The following is a 14,923-nucleotide window of genomic DNA, read 5'->3' as shown; positions in this document are numbered from 1 at the left end:
TTTAAAAAGCTGGCCAGTTTCACACTATAAAATTATTGATAGCCTCATTCAACTAATTCTATATGGCTATGAGAGTGAAGTCTGGAATTTATAGGAAGGGACAGAATGTCAATATAAATCCTGCACCTCCAGTTCTGTAACTCTCTGCATCCACTGAAATTCCCCCAAACAATGGAGCTTGGATGTTTCCCTTACTGCTCATCATACTAAAAGATATTTTCAAATTCTGGTGTCACCTCACAGTAACAGCAGCACAAACACCTTCCACTGCCAGGCACATTGTGAACTAACACAAAACCCTGCAAAAAAGACACTCAAAATCTGTACTGCAATCCCATCATAACGTAACAGTAATAACACCAAGGACTCAAACAACAATAACCCTACCTGTGAAAAAGCAAGGGTAAATATTAACTGGGTCCTAGAATACCAATATACCACCTACTGAGGAAACAAAACAAACCAGATTGCTATAGATCCCTATGCTAGCAGAATCTCTCATCATGGTCACACACACAGAGCAGAGACAGACCCTCACCAAATACAGACTACAAAATAAAGGAGCACAAATTAGACAAAAACTGAAATGGAAATCCCAAGAAGCCAGACTCTCTGTAACAATGGAAAAACAGAACCACCATTCCTCATAAAACATAAAATCAAGAAACATAAAGCATCAGTTATAATAGTAAAACCATACTAATAAAAGAATATTTTAAAACTATTGATAAATAGAATTTCTATTAATTAAAATCATATACATTTTTTACAATTTCCCAAACACCAATAAAATATTTCAAAACAGCCCATATATCAAATAACACCCAATAATTAAAACTAATAAGGATTTTAAAAAGCCCCTGCTGTCCATACTTTGGAGCTCTTGATTTCCAGTCACCCTGATATTGTCGAGGATTAGGAGGTTATCCTCTCTCTCTCACACATACTCTCACATGTCCATTCTCTCTCACACATACACTGTCACATACATACACATTCATGCTCTTATATCCACCATAACCTCTCGCTCTCACAAACACTGACACACTCTCAGGCTCTAAGACACTCTCTTCCCCTCCACAGACACCCCCCACACAAACTCTTACTCCCCTGGATTTTCTCATACACACTCATGCTCTCACTCTCTCTGGCTCCCTCACATACACCCACACACACATTATACCCAGGCAAGTTCCCAATCATCCTCATACAAACACACACACCCAGGCAAGCTCCCAGTCATTCTCACACACTGAAACTGACCCCCAGGCAGGCTCCCATTCATTTTCATACCACTCCCTCACCATCCCCCAGGCAGGCACACATTCATTCTCACACAGACCCCCAGGCAGGCACCAATTCATTCTCACACACAGGCAGGCACCTCTTCTCACACATACAAACCCCAGGAAGACACCCATACATTCTCATACACAGACACACCCTCAGGCAGGCACCCATGCATTCACACGCACTCTACGGGCCCTCAGCTTCTCTCTTACCTCTGGGCCTCCTCTTCACGGGTCGCTGCAGGATGGGCTCTGCAGCGGCCGCCCTGCTCTTCTTGGGCCGATCCGCGGCAGCGGCGGCCCTGCTCTTCTCCGGCCGATCCGCGGCAGCGGCGGCCCTGCTCTTCTCCGGCCGATCCGCGGTGGGGACCCTGCTACCGGGCCTCCTCCTCCTCTTCTCAGCTGGCAGCAACAACGCTGCTCCTCTTCTGCACGTGGCCGACGCTCCTCCCCCTTCCTGCCCGTGCGGCTCCTTCAATATTTTTCTTCCGGGGCCGCATGGGCAGGAAGGAGAAGGAGCACCTGCACGTTTAGACGTCACCTTTTTCTTCTGGCTGTGGTGACGTGAGCTCCACCACGGCCTTGCCGATCTTCCTGCCGGCACGGAGCACAGTGATTCTTCAGTACTAAGCCGCCAGTGGGATGAGGTCCACCAGCGGCCGCATTGGCTCCCACTTGCCGGTGTGTCACGTGCACCGGGCTTGCGCGACACACCGGCACACCTCAGGCGACACAGTAAAGTGTCGCGACACACACTTTGGAAAGCTCTGCCCTAGGCATTGGGAGGCCAGTATTCAAAGGCATTTATCTGGATAACTTCTGATTTATCAAGATAAATGAGGTTTGAATATTGGAAGCATTTATCTAGCTGAACTTTAGCTGGATAAGTTGTTGTTGGGTAAAATGTAGCTGAATAAGTTAGGGGAGTTCCAGGGTGGAGTTAATCAAATAACTTATTCCGCTTCCCCCTCCCCATTCTCCACCTAGCACCTCCAAACATTGTTTAAAAGTGGTATGGTTCTGATAGCTGCCGCCTATTTGCTTCCCCCCCCCCCCCCCCACACACACACACACACAGACCAACCCTTACCATCCCACCCATCCGGCATCCTCCCAAACACCTTTGGCTACCAGGATCACGGTACTCTTGTACTGCTCCCAGCAGCTTCCAATGTTGCTGCAGCAAAATGCGGGAGCAGTACAAGAATACTGCAGTCGCAGTGGCCAAAGGGATTTGTGAAGATTTATGGTGGGGGGAGGTACGAGTTGGTCTGGAGGGATGAGGGGGAGCCAGAGGTAAGTATTTTTTAACAAGGGGGGTGGGGGGGGGGGGGGCGAGGGAAGGATGACAAACATCCCCATACCACATTAACCTTTTAGGCAATACTTGAGAAGGCCCAGGCGAGCAGACCTCATATTTGTGACATTGTGGTGGGAATGGGGAATTGGACTGCCAGGCCCATGAGGTTGTTTTGTTTTAAAACAGATCAGTTAACTAGCTATATATATTTTTTTAATATGACTGGTTAAGCTTAAAGCTATCCAGGTACACATACTTGGATAACTTTAAACCTAACCAGGGTTATTCTGAGAAGGCCAGTTAGGTTTAAAGTTATTTAGATAAAGTTGCCAGATAAATTTGGGGATATTGAGCAGGACCTTTATCCCACTGAATATCCCTGATAAGTTATCCAGCTAAATTAACTGGATAATTTATTTTTTTTTCCATCTTTTTAAATAATGGCTTCTGGGAGGGGGTAGCTCATAAGAAAAATATACATCTCAACTGAATTGGTTAAATTGAAGGAACTTTCGTGAACTTTCATGGCAATGTGAACACCTATTTCAAACTGAATGTTCCCTCCCCTACTTCTAAGGTTTAGTGAGTTAAATCAACTAACACAAGTGATCAAAGCCAAGTTAGCCGATTGATCATCTGTAATCCAACTGCATATATAGGGGCAGATTTTAAAAGCCCTGCGCGCGTAAATCCAGCTGGACTTGCACGCCGGCACACCTATGTTGCATAGGCCACGGGACACGCGTAAGTCCCAGGGCTTTGCTCTGGGGGGCGTGTCGGGGGTGGCGCGGCATGCGGGGGTCGTAGGTGTAGTGTCGGCCCGGGGGGCGTTCCGGGGGCATGGCAGAGGCCTCTGAACCAGCCCCCGGGCCGGGGAATGGCGCACCGGCCGGCATGCGCAAGTTACGCCTGCCTCAGTTAGGCGTAACTTTCTGAACAAAGGTAGGGGGGGGGATTTAGTTAGGGCTGGGGGGGTGGGTTAGGGAGGGGAAGGTGGGGGGGGGGGGGGGGAAAAAAAGTACCCTCCGAGGCCGCTTCGATTTCGGAGTGACCTCTGAGGGACCGGAGGCAGGCTGCTCGGCTAGGCATGTGCAGGTTGCACAATTGTGCAGCCCCCTGCGCGCGCCGTCCCTGGATTTATAACGTGCGCGGCAGCGCCCGCATGTTTTCAAATCGGGTGTAGATTTGTTCGCACCGGGTTGCACGAACAAATCTACGCCCGCGCATAACTATAAAAATCTACCCCATAGTGTGGCATACATAACTTGGTTTATGAAAGGTTTTCTTCCATTCTGTGCTTTGTGGGAAAATCCTTTGATAATTTGCCTGGAATATAATCTAGAAACCTTATCTGTCTTTTTCTCTGACACTTTCATTTGGTGAGCTGCTCTACAATTTCATATTATTGAGAACCATGTATGATTTTTATTGGTAGTACTTAAAAATTGAAGTATATGTATAATTTGGTACAAAATTAACTAGTCGTCTCGTTTTAGTGAGTGACACCACGTTGCACTACATTGGAACTGAACCCTGGAAGCCAAAAGAAGCTCTGGAAGATGGTGGCATTATCACTGATAAGTCTGACATCTTTGCTTTTGGATTAACATTGTGGGAGATGATGACCCTGGCTATACCTCATGTTAATTTGCCGGATGAAGATGATGGTACATTTTTACTAGACACATTATGGGACTTGCTGTAGTAGAGGCAAATAAATGGATAAATATTGGTTCTCATCGTCAAATGTAATTAAAATTATCCACATGCAGCATAGTCACTCACTATGCAGCTCCTTCTGTGTGCAAACTGACTAGAGGTTTTGTACATGCTAAACTTTGCTTTTAAAAGTCCTTTTTTAAAATTAGAAAGTTCTTAGCCATTTATCTATAAATTATTTCATCTCCTTGCTTTCTGGAGATGTACAGTATTTTTGCATGGAAAAGCTATTAGAAGTTACATCCCAGAGCTAGCTGCGTACACAAATGTGGTGATTAACTGTTGTTAATACTTTATAATTCATTTTTGTATTGCAGTGAGTTTAGATTCTATATTTCCTGTTCATACCCAGATCAGTCACACACTATAGGCCCTTGTATATAATCCAGGTACCACAATTGTAAACAAAACTTCAAAATCTCGGTAAACCCAGTGTATTTTTATATAGACTATACGGGAATTGCTATATACTATGTTTGTAGGACCAAGCCTCACGGGGTCTAGGTATTATAACCTGACTTTATCCCAGGACAAGCAGGATGCTAGTCCTCACATATGGGTGACGTCATCCACGGAGCCCTTAAGCGGGAAAAACTTCTGGCAAGTTTCTAGAAGTTTTAACTGGCTGCCTGAGGCTACTGAGCATGCCCGGCATGCCATGATATTCCCTGCCACAGGGGTCTCACTCCAGTCTTCTTTTTTCCGCGCTGCTAGCTGCATCGCGGTTTCCAGGAGCCCCGTGAGTTACCTCACAACGACTAACTTTAATTCTCAACTTTTTACCCTTTACGGGTCTCGCTCGGTTTGTCACCGGCTGGTGACAAACTTCATACTCTTTTTTGACAAAAAAGAATCCGAATTCATCGACGGATGTCGACGGAGAAAACCTCCGGATTCAAAAAATGTCCGGCCTGCAACCGGACTATGTCCATCACCGACCCGCACGTGGAGTGCGTCCGTTGTTTGGGAGGAGACCACGACATCGCTTCTTGTGCCCAATGTCAAGAAATGACGGCGAAAGGTAGGAAGCTTCGCCATGAAAGAATGGCTCAGATTTTTCAAATCAGAGCACCGACATCGCCGTCGACCTCGACTAGATCTTCCCCGATAGGCGTATCGAAGAAGATACTTCTAAAGAAAGTCCAACAAGGTTCGGGAGATGCTTCCTCGCCAACCCCGTCATCGTCCAGATCCGTTTCTGAGATCCGTCCCAAACATAAACACCGGAGACATCATGCGATTCCTCCGTTGCCATCGCCGGAAGAACCAAAGGCTAAACAGCGGAAGTTGTCATCGACCTCGGTAATCCCTTCAGAGGAATCGACACCGTCGACGTCCGTGGCGGACTTAACAACCTTGATTAAGAAGCTTGTCGCCGATGCCATGAAAGAAGCCATCCCGGCTGCATCTCCAATACCGGCCCTGGTAGGACCGATGCCGACTCCCCAGTCGATGCCGGCCATCGGGCCGATGCCGATAACTCCATCGATGCCGGCCATCGGGCCGATGCCGATGTCTCCATCGATGCCGACTACCGAGTCGATGCCGGTACCATCGTCCACATCGATGCCAGTGCCGATGCCAACGTCATCGTTCATACCGATGCCAATCTCGGTGCCGATGACTGCTGCAGCTCTATCTATTCCGATGGACGTGCCTATCTGCGCTCCAACGATGCCTGCTGCTCCATCGATGTCAACAGCCTCATCTTCGATGCAAATTGCACATCCTTCGATGGAATCGACGAGTGTACATTCTACAATGTCCACAAGTGCTTCCAGACCAATCTCCTCATTGATTCCCATCTCCATGTTTTCCTTTCTCACTACATCACTTTCTACGGCGGCACAACCACCTCCACATTACACTGTAGCTCCTTCTGCAGCTTCAAGCCGGGGAAAAAAGGCAACAGGAAAGTCCAAACATCCAGAGATTCCCTCTGAGAAAAGATTACATGCTATCCTCACCAAAAGATATCATGATCTTTTATCTTCCTTGCCTTCATACCCGGCGGAAAACAGTGATACCAGTGATGGGGCACCGGACATCCAGGATCCTTTACCAGGACCCTCGGGGGTTCCTCCATCTACAATTCCAAGCCATCCTTCATATCCTCAACCAGAGGATACATGGTCTGACACACAATCGGAGTATTCTTCAGAAGAATTTTTATCAGAAGGTACTCCGCCACAAACCAAGAAGCAATCCCCTCCTGAGGATTTATCCTTTGCTTCTTTCGTTCAAGAGATGTCGGAATCCATCCCTTTTCAACTTCAGGCAGAGAAAGATGACAGACAGCAAACACTGGAGATTCTACAATTTGTAGATCCTCCAAAACATAACCTAGCAATTCCAGTTCATGAAGTACTACTCCAACTTCAGCAACGGATTTGGGAGCACCCATGTACAACACCGGGAGTTAATCGTAGAATTGATTCTACATATTTAGTCCAAGCGGCCCCAGGCTTTGAGAAGCCACAACTACCACACAGTTCATTAGTTGTGGAATCTGCGCAAAAGAAATCAAGAAGGTCAAGAACTCACGCTTCTATCCCTCCTGGGAAAGATAACAGATTCCTAGACCTTATGGGGCGTAAGATTTACCAGGGAGCGATGCTAAATGCGAAAATTGCTGCGTACCAACTGTATATAACACAGCATCAAAGAAACCTGTGGAAGCAGATTGAGGAATTTCTTCCCTCTCTCCCTCAACAGCAGCAGGAGGCAGCACAACACATTGTGCAGAAAGGTCTAGATGCGGGCAAGCATGAGGTGCGAGCGGCGTACGACGCATTTGAGACTTCTTCCAGAACGGCAGCTTCAGGCATCAGTGCTCGAAGATGGGCCTGGTTGAAGGCGTCTGACCTACGTCCAGAGGTCCAGGATAAACTAGTGGACTTGCCTTGCCTGGGCGACAACTTGTTCGGAACAAAAGTACAAGATGCCGTAACGCAGCTTAGAGAGCACTCTGAAACATTAAAACAGCTCTCTACGTTGTCCCACGATGCTCCTACTCACCCTGCCCGCAGACCGCCACGGCGAGACACCAGACGGCCTTTCTTTAGACCAAGAAGGTATTACCCCCAAACCTCAAGGCCACGCTCTACAAGGCCTCCACAGCGCCCTCAGCAGAGACAGCAGAGAGCTGCAAGGCCACAGCCTCCGCCCCAAACTGCTTCCACCTCTGGCTTTTGAAAGCAGTCCCGGAGAACAGAGCCAACCCAACCCCTTTCCGAATTTGCCAGTGGGGGGAAGGATTTCCCACTTTTACAACGATTGGGAAAATATCACCACAGATCAATGGGTCTTATCCATAGTTCATCAGGGTTACCACCTAGACTTCACAGCTCCCCCGCCGGAGTGTCCACCACAAAACTCCTATCTCGATCACATACCTCAATTACAAATGGAATTATCTACTCTTCTGAAAGCAAGAGCGGTGGAACACGTACCACGCTCACAGAAGGGAAGAGGATTCTATTCCCGGTATTTCCTCATTCCAAAGAAAACCGGAGGACTGCGTCCAATTCTAGATCTCAGAAATCTCAACAAATTTCTAAGAAAAGAAAAATTCAGAATGGTATCCTTGGGCACCATTCTTCCTCTCATACAAAAGGGGGATTGGCTTTGTTCTCTGGATCTCCAAGACGCTTATACTCACATACCTATTTTCCCACCTCATCGCAAGTACCTAAGATTCAAGGTGGGACGCCAGCATTTCCAATACAGAGTCCTACCATTCGGCCTAGCCTCAGCTCCCAGAGTATTCACAAAATGCCTAGCAGTAATAGCAGGACATTTGCACAAACAAGGTGTTCATGTCTTCCCTTATCTAGACGATTGGCTTATAAAAAGTCAATCTCAACAAGGGGCGCTTACTTCTCTACATTACACAATAAAGGTACTGCACACACTGGGATTTCTCATCAATTATCAAAAATCCCACCTACAACCATCTCATCTACTCCAATACATAGGAGCAGAATTAGACACAAACCTCGCACAAGCTTTTCTTCCAGAAGACCGTGCACATACACTGTCCCAGTTAGCGTACGCCATGTCCACACAACTGCAAGTGACAGCTCATCAGTTCCTAATCTTACTGGGCCACATGGCATCAACGGTTCATGTCACTCCGATGGCACGACTTGCCATGCGACTTACGCAATGGACTCTCCGGTCGCAATGGATCCAAGCCATTCAACCGCTTCATTCTCCCATCCAAGTAACCCACCAACTTCGCTCATCGCTAAACTGGTGGACAATCAAAGACAATTTACGCAAGGGCCTGCCTTTCCAAAAGCCGATCCCTCAAATAACGTTAACTACAGATGCATCCACCTTGGGATGGGGAGCTCATGTACACTCTCTTCAAACTCAAGGAACTTGGACAAAACTCGAAGCCACATATCAAATCAATTTTCTGGAACTTCGAGCTATACGCTATGCGCTGCATGCGTTCAAGGACTGCCTTTCACACAAGACTGTGTTAATCCAAACGGACAATACGGTGGCCATGTGGTACATCAACAAACAGGGAGGTACGGGCTCGTATCTCCTTTGTCAAGAAGCTGCGCAAATTTGGGACTGGGCCTTGAATCACTCAATGTTACTACAGGCCACTTATCTAGCAGGAATTCAAAATGTACTAGCAGACCGACTCAGTCGGCAATTCCAACCACACGAGTGGTCTCTGAATCCCTCGATAGCGACCAAAATATTCCAATGTTGGGGACAGCCAACAACAGACCTCTTTGCGTCGCACCTCAACCACAAGGTGACCAACTTCTGTTCCCTGCACCAACAGAAGCACCAACCAGCCAAGGACGCCTTTGCTCGCCCTTGGAACTCAGGCCTCCTATATGCATATCCTCCAATACCGCTTATCACCAAGACACTGGTGAAGCTACAACAGGACAAGGGGTCCATGATTCTCATAGCCCCATATTGGCCTCGACAAGTATGGTTTCCCACACTGCTAGACCTGTCAGTCAAGGATCCAATTCGCCTGGGAGTAGCTCCCAATCTCATCACTCAGGATCAGGGCCGGTTGCGCCATCCCAACCTTCAATCCCTATCCTTGACAGCATGGATGTTGAAAGCTTGATCTTACAATCACTTAACCTCTCAACTAATGTATCTCAAGTGCTTATAGCTTCCCGCAAACCTTCCACAAGAAAGAATTATTCTTTCAAGTGGAAACGATTCACTTCCTGGTGCAAGCAAAACAATACAGATCCTTTCACTTGCCCCACAACTACTCTGCTAGATTATCTGTGCTATCTTTCAGACTCTGGACTTCAGACATCGTCAATCAGAGTACATTTGAGTGCAATCTCAGCTTATCATGACAAGATAGGAGATGCACCTATCTCCACACAACCTCTCGTCAGTAGATTCATGAGAGGTCTAACTCAACTTAAACCACCAATTCGGCCCCCAGCTACGCAATGGGACCTGAATCTGGTCTTAACAGGTCTAATGCGTTCTCCCTTTGAACCCATAGATACCTGTGACCTTAAATTTCTCACATGGAAAACTATTTTCCTCATAGCCATTACATCAGCTAGGAGGGTTAGTGAATTACAAGCACTTGTCACATACGAACCTTACACAAAGTTCCTCCATGACAGAGTGGTTCTCCGAACACATCCAAAATTCCTTCCCAAGGTAGTTACGGAATTCCACTTAAATCAAACTATAGTTCTACCCACATTCTTTCCAAAGCCTCACTCTCATCAAGGCGAAAGAGCTTTACACACTTTGGACTGTAAACGTGCTTTGTCCTTTTACTTGAATCGCACGACGTCCCTCAGAAAATCCAATCAGCTTTTCGTCTCATATGACCCAAATAAGCCAGGTAAAGCAGTGGGAAAGCATACTCTATCCAATTGGTTAGCCGACTGCATACAATTTTGCTATACAAAAGCAGGCCTTCCTCTCCAAGGGCGAGTAAAGGCACATTCCGTAAGAGCAATGTCAACTTCAGTAGCGCATTTTCGTTCAGTGCCAATCGTTGACATTTGTAAAGCAGCAACATGGACTTCTCTCCACACTTTTGCAGCTCACTACTGTTTAGACAAGGAAGGACGACAGGATTCCGCCTATGGACAATCTGTCTTAAAGAACTTGTTTCCAGTTTAATCCCAACTCCTTCTACATCCAACCTGCTGTGTACTTCGGCTGCATCATTTCCACAACAACGCATCACTGCTACATGCACGGACAATGACTCAGCCTCTAGCTTGCTAATCACCCATATGTGAGGACTAGCATCCTGCTTGTCCTGGGATAAAGCAAAATTGCTTACCTTGTAATAGGTGTTATCCCAGGACAGCAGGATGTAGTCCTCACGGAACCCACCCGCCACCCCGCGGAGTTGGGCCTCAGACTTTATTATTATATTTTTGCTTACGCTTATTGCTACATACAAGACTGGAGTGAGACCCCTGTGGCAGGGAATATCATGGCATGCCGGGCATGCTCAGTAGCCTCAGGCAGCCAGTTAAAACTTCTAGAAACTTGCCAGAAGTTTTTCCCGCTTAAGGGCTCCGTGGATGACGTCACCCATATGTGAGGACTACATCCTGCTGTCCTGGGATAACACCTATTACAAGGTAAGCAATTTTGCTTTCTTATGGGTTTAGGTCCGTGTTACTTTAAATTTTTTTCCACATTTTTTCACAATTTTTTCTTCTTTTAACAATTATCACGCTCACTTATGTTTTGATAAGCGACTATGTTTGGAGTTCCAATGAGAGGTTGAAACAATGTGCTGAAAGTGAGCGTGATAATTGTTAAAAGAAGAAAAAATTGTGAAAAAATGTGGAAAAAAATTTAAAGTAACACGGACCTAAACCCATAAGAAAGTCAGGTTATAATACCTAGACCCCGTGAGGCTTGGTCCTACAAACATAGTATATAGCAATTCCCGTATAGTCTATATAAAAATACACTGGGTTTACCGAGATTTTGAAGTTTTGCATACCCAGATCAGTCCAGACAAATGGGTTTTGCATCCCTACCAGCAGATAGTGCCAGAAAAGTTTTTATTCTATGCCTCTATTACATAACCAAGAGTGCCAGCTGCAGTCTCTTAGTATTTCTCTGTCTCCACGGATGGTAGAGATGCAAACTTGCAGTCGAGAGAGAGAGTAAAAAAAAAAATTGAAGATCTCCCTTAGGTGTTATGCACCTTTGTGGGCCATCCCTCAGGCGGAGCTGGGCAAGTGGAGGGGGTTGGTGATCCCTGGCTGTCTCAGCCCATGTCATCCAGAGGGACGTAAGCCAGGGGTCCTGGCTCCCTCTTTCCCTTCTCTCCTTCTACAGTGGCAAGAAGAGGGAAATATGCCCTTCTTTTCGAGGGATACCTTTTAAATTTGCTGCTCCTTTAATTAAAAAAAAAAAAAAAAACCCACAAAAAAAAACAAAAAACGGGTGGACTGCTCTCCCACCTCCAATTAGCCTTTTATTTGAAATAACTCAGCACACAGTGGAGCTTTTGCACCCTAAGCTGGAACAGAGTGTAGCTAAGAGAGCAAGTATGGCTGCTAAGAAGTAAGTTGTTGAACTGAAGCAGTTTTCTTTCTCGAAGGCCAGGGAAGATCTTTGCAGCGAAGCTGGCGATTTGGGGCCTACCAGCGTGGCTGACCCAACACAAGGGGAAAGCTCTGCAAATATGCTGCACTCACCAGTGGAGTCAGACCTGCCTACACGCTCCAAATTTCATGAATGATTTTGCAAACTTTGTAAAGATATAAAAAATAATAAATCTGAGCTGATCACCATGATGATCAACCTGCAGGAGGAGTTGCTGGATATCGGTCACTGCATGGAACAAGCCTGGATGCTCATGCACTTCAGCTTGATGATCTGCAAAAAAGAATATTCAGCCCTGCGGGATGAAAATACAGTCTTCTTTGAAAAACTTGAGGATATTGAGAACCAGTCAACTGATGTAACCTTCATTTTCGGCATATTGCGGAATGACTGGAGTATGACTGTGAGTCTATGATTCTGCAATTCTGTGCCTTTCTACAAGATTCCGAGGAGGCCTCCTCGCTGATATATCCATTGAGAAGGCTCATTGTGTCTTGGGCCAGCGAGGTGGAGACCGCCCAAGGGATATAATCGTTTGCTTTCATTCTTTTACAGTGAAGGATCATTGGGAAAAAGAAGAAATTGTGGTCCATTTTTGCAGACCTATCATCTATCGCTGTGTGCAAGCGTTTCGAAATGAGGAATATCGCCTCGATATTACGCAGTGAAAGCTGCCAATATAGAGGGCTCTACCCCTTTGGATTGGTATTCACCATGCAGGGGTCTTCCCACAAAATTAAATCAGGTGAAGCAGAGGCCATGCTTACAGAGCTGGGCTTTGTGGTCCCTTCCTCCTATCACAATGGTTCCCGCAGTGAATGTATACCAGGAAGATTGTCCACGAAGGCAGTGGGTAGAGAAGGGAGGTCAACAACTATAATGCCTGTCTGGAGGAAACATCCCTAAGCAGGACTCAATGTCTTGAGTTTATTATAGTTTTTTGCTTTTTGTTTTGGTGCTAGCTCAGTTCTTTTTATGTTTTTCTGAGCTCAGCTATACTGATGCTGTGTGTTAATGTGTGCTATAGTGCTTTGCTTTAATTCAGATTTATAACTTGCTTTGGCTTCTGGGGGGTGTTTTAGGGCCTCCTGGTTCTCTCCTCACTTCTCACCTGCCTAGTGTATCAGCAGCTTTCTTAATAGGGAGTGGGTGGGGGGGAGGGATTGGGAAGGGGGTTTTATTATTGAAAATGCATTTGGGGTTTGGTGACCAGGCAGACCACACTCTGGTAAGAGAGGCCTCTCTTACCAGAGTGTGGCGTTACATAGAACAAGTCGTCAAAAACATTAAAAACCTTAAAAACATTTAAAAAACATTAGATAACTGGTGGAAGTAGATAAATTATCAGTAAGTAATTATAAGTAAGTAATTCAAAATACATCACTGTAACTGTTATAACTAACAGTTAATTAAAATAATAAAATAAAATAAACATGTCGTCTAGAAACAATTAACAATTGACAAGAATGATGTCATCTAGAAACAAATAACAAATTGACAAGTATGATGGAGCAGTATGGGCAGTGATGAACAGTGATACATAAATTAAGACGTCTAATATATGTTATGAGACTGTGGGGAAGAAAGGGCGTGGCGGGCCCAGGGATATGATGTATATGTGGGATATGATGTATATGTGGGCGTGGTGTGGTGGGCCCAGGGATATGATGTATATGTGGGATATGATGTATATGTGGGCCCAGGAATATGATGTATATGTCGATGTTCAGTTGTATTTGTAGAATCTTTCAATAAATTTTAAATTGAAAAAAAAGCAGGCCATTCGGGTGGTGGCTTGCAGGAGGGAGAAGGATCGCAGAGTCTCTGGTAGCATTGGAAGTCCTGGGCTGATTGCAGCAGTGCAGTGCAGCTGCTGCAGGACCATGCCACATGGTTGAGGCAATGGCACAGACATCACAGCGTGGGACAGCCTGTAAGGCCTGTGGATTGCGTCGAGGGCCCCTCAGTTTGGCAGCGTTCTGCACGGCTTGTATCTTGGGGAGGGGGGGGGGGGGGGGGAGGGATCCTCCAGTGAGGCAGAAGGCTCGAGCAGAGTCACCCAGTCAGTGGGCCCGGTGCCAGAGGCTCCTGGGGGGCTGCAAGCACTGGGGTTTCTAAGGAGGCACATGGCAGAAGGCAAACAACTGTGGGAAAACTTAGGGATTCCCCTCTTGTCTCCCATGAACTTGAATAATTCTGAGGAATTTGCTGGTGAAGAGGAGACTGAGGGGAGGCGTGCCATGTGATGAGCCCTCTGATGTGGAGGAATTTTTCACAGATTTCGTTTTGCTCCTGCATAAGGCCTATTTGGCAAGGAAGGGGGCAGTTAGGAAGCAGCCCCTGGTGGGAAGGTTGTAATGTCCCCCAAAGAAGCCTAGACTAGCTCTGAAAGAGGGGTCCAGGAGTCTGTTGTGTTGCCTGAGTCTGGGTGGGGGGGCCTCCAGATAAAGACACTGGTCACAGACCTTGGGATGACCCACTGGATGCAGGGGGTGTGCCCGCACATGGTCTCGGGGATGATCCCACGAATAGTGATCCAGATGCCGACCCATAGGCTGATAAGGACGCAACAGATCCAGATGAAGCTCCAATTTCAGAGGGGGATGACCCGAGGATTGTCCGGCTATTCTGGAAGGAAGAGTTGAGACGTCTCATTCTTCAGGTCCTTGAGGAGCTGGGGATTAAGGTTACCCAGGAAGACTCAGACAATGAGAGTGTGGACTCAGTCCTAGATGGGCTTTGGGGGCCACCAAAGGCTTTTCTGTTGCCCAAGAAGATAAGGAAGTTTAGTGAACCGGGAGTGGGATACCCCGGGGGCTGGCTTGAAAGTCAGCAGGGCAATGGAGAAATTGTACCCGCTCACTGTAGAGACCTTGGAGCTTTTGAGACTACCTAAGGTAGATGTGGTGGTGTCTGTGGTAATTAAGAAGACCACCATCCCCGTAGTTGGTTAAGCTGCGCTAAAGGATGTTAAGAACCAAAAACTGGAGATCCAGTTAAAAGGATGTTTGAGGTT

General features: G+C 46.6%; 1 protein-coding gene across 3 annotated transcripts in view; it reads left to right on the top strand.

Moving 5' to 3' along the window:
• The window catches only part of LOC115081973 (lymphokine-activated killer T-cell-originated protein kinase-like), a 144,007-nt gene that overhangs the window by 117,246 nt on the left and 11,838 nt on the right, over positions 1-14,923 (top strand). Inside the window, exons 7-8 of one of the 3 annotated variants that reach the window (XM_029586211.1) lie at positions 4,086-4,256; positions 11,903-13,045. The exons of 1 other annotated variant lie outside the window; for it this stretch is intronic. In XM_029586211.1, coding sequence (XP_029442071.1) covers positions 4,086-4,256; positions 11,903-11,958 — 227 coding nt within the window. In that variant the 3' untranslated portion in view covers positions 11,959-13,045. Of the gene's footprint in view, positions 1-4,085; positions 4,257-11,902; positions 13,046-14,923 lie in introns of those variants that run through there. One more of the 3 variants, XM_029586210.1, reaches the window with a different exon arrangement.

The sequence above is a fragment of the Rhinatrema bivittatum genome, unplaced genomic scaffold (assembly GCF_901001135.1).
Source record: "Rhinatrema bivittatum unplaced genomic scaffold, aRhiBiv1.1, whole genome shotgun sequence".
Classification (NCBI taxonomy): Eukaryota; Metazoa; Chordata; class Amphibia; order Gymnophiona; family Rhinatrematidae; genus Rhinatrema; species Rhinatrema bivittatum.
Note: the sequence above shows the minus strand (reverse complement) of the source record. Positions and strands in the feature narration are given on the sequence as shown.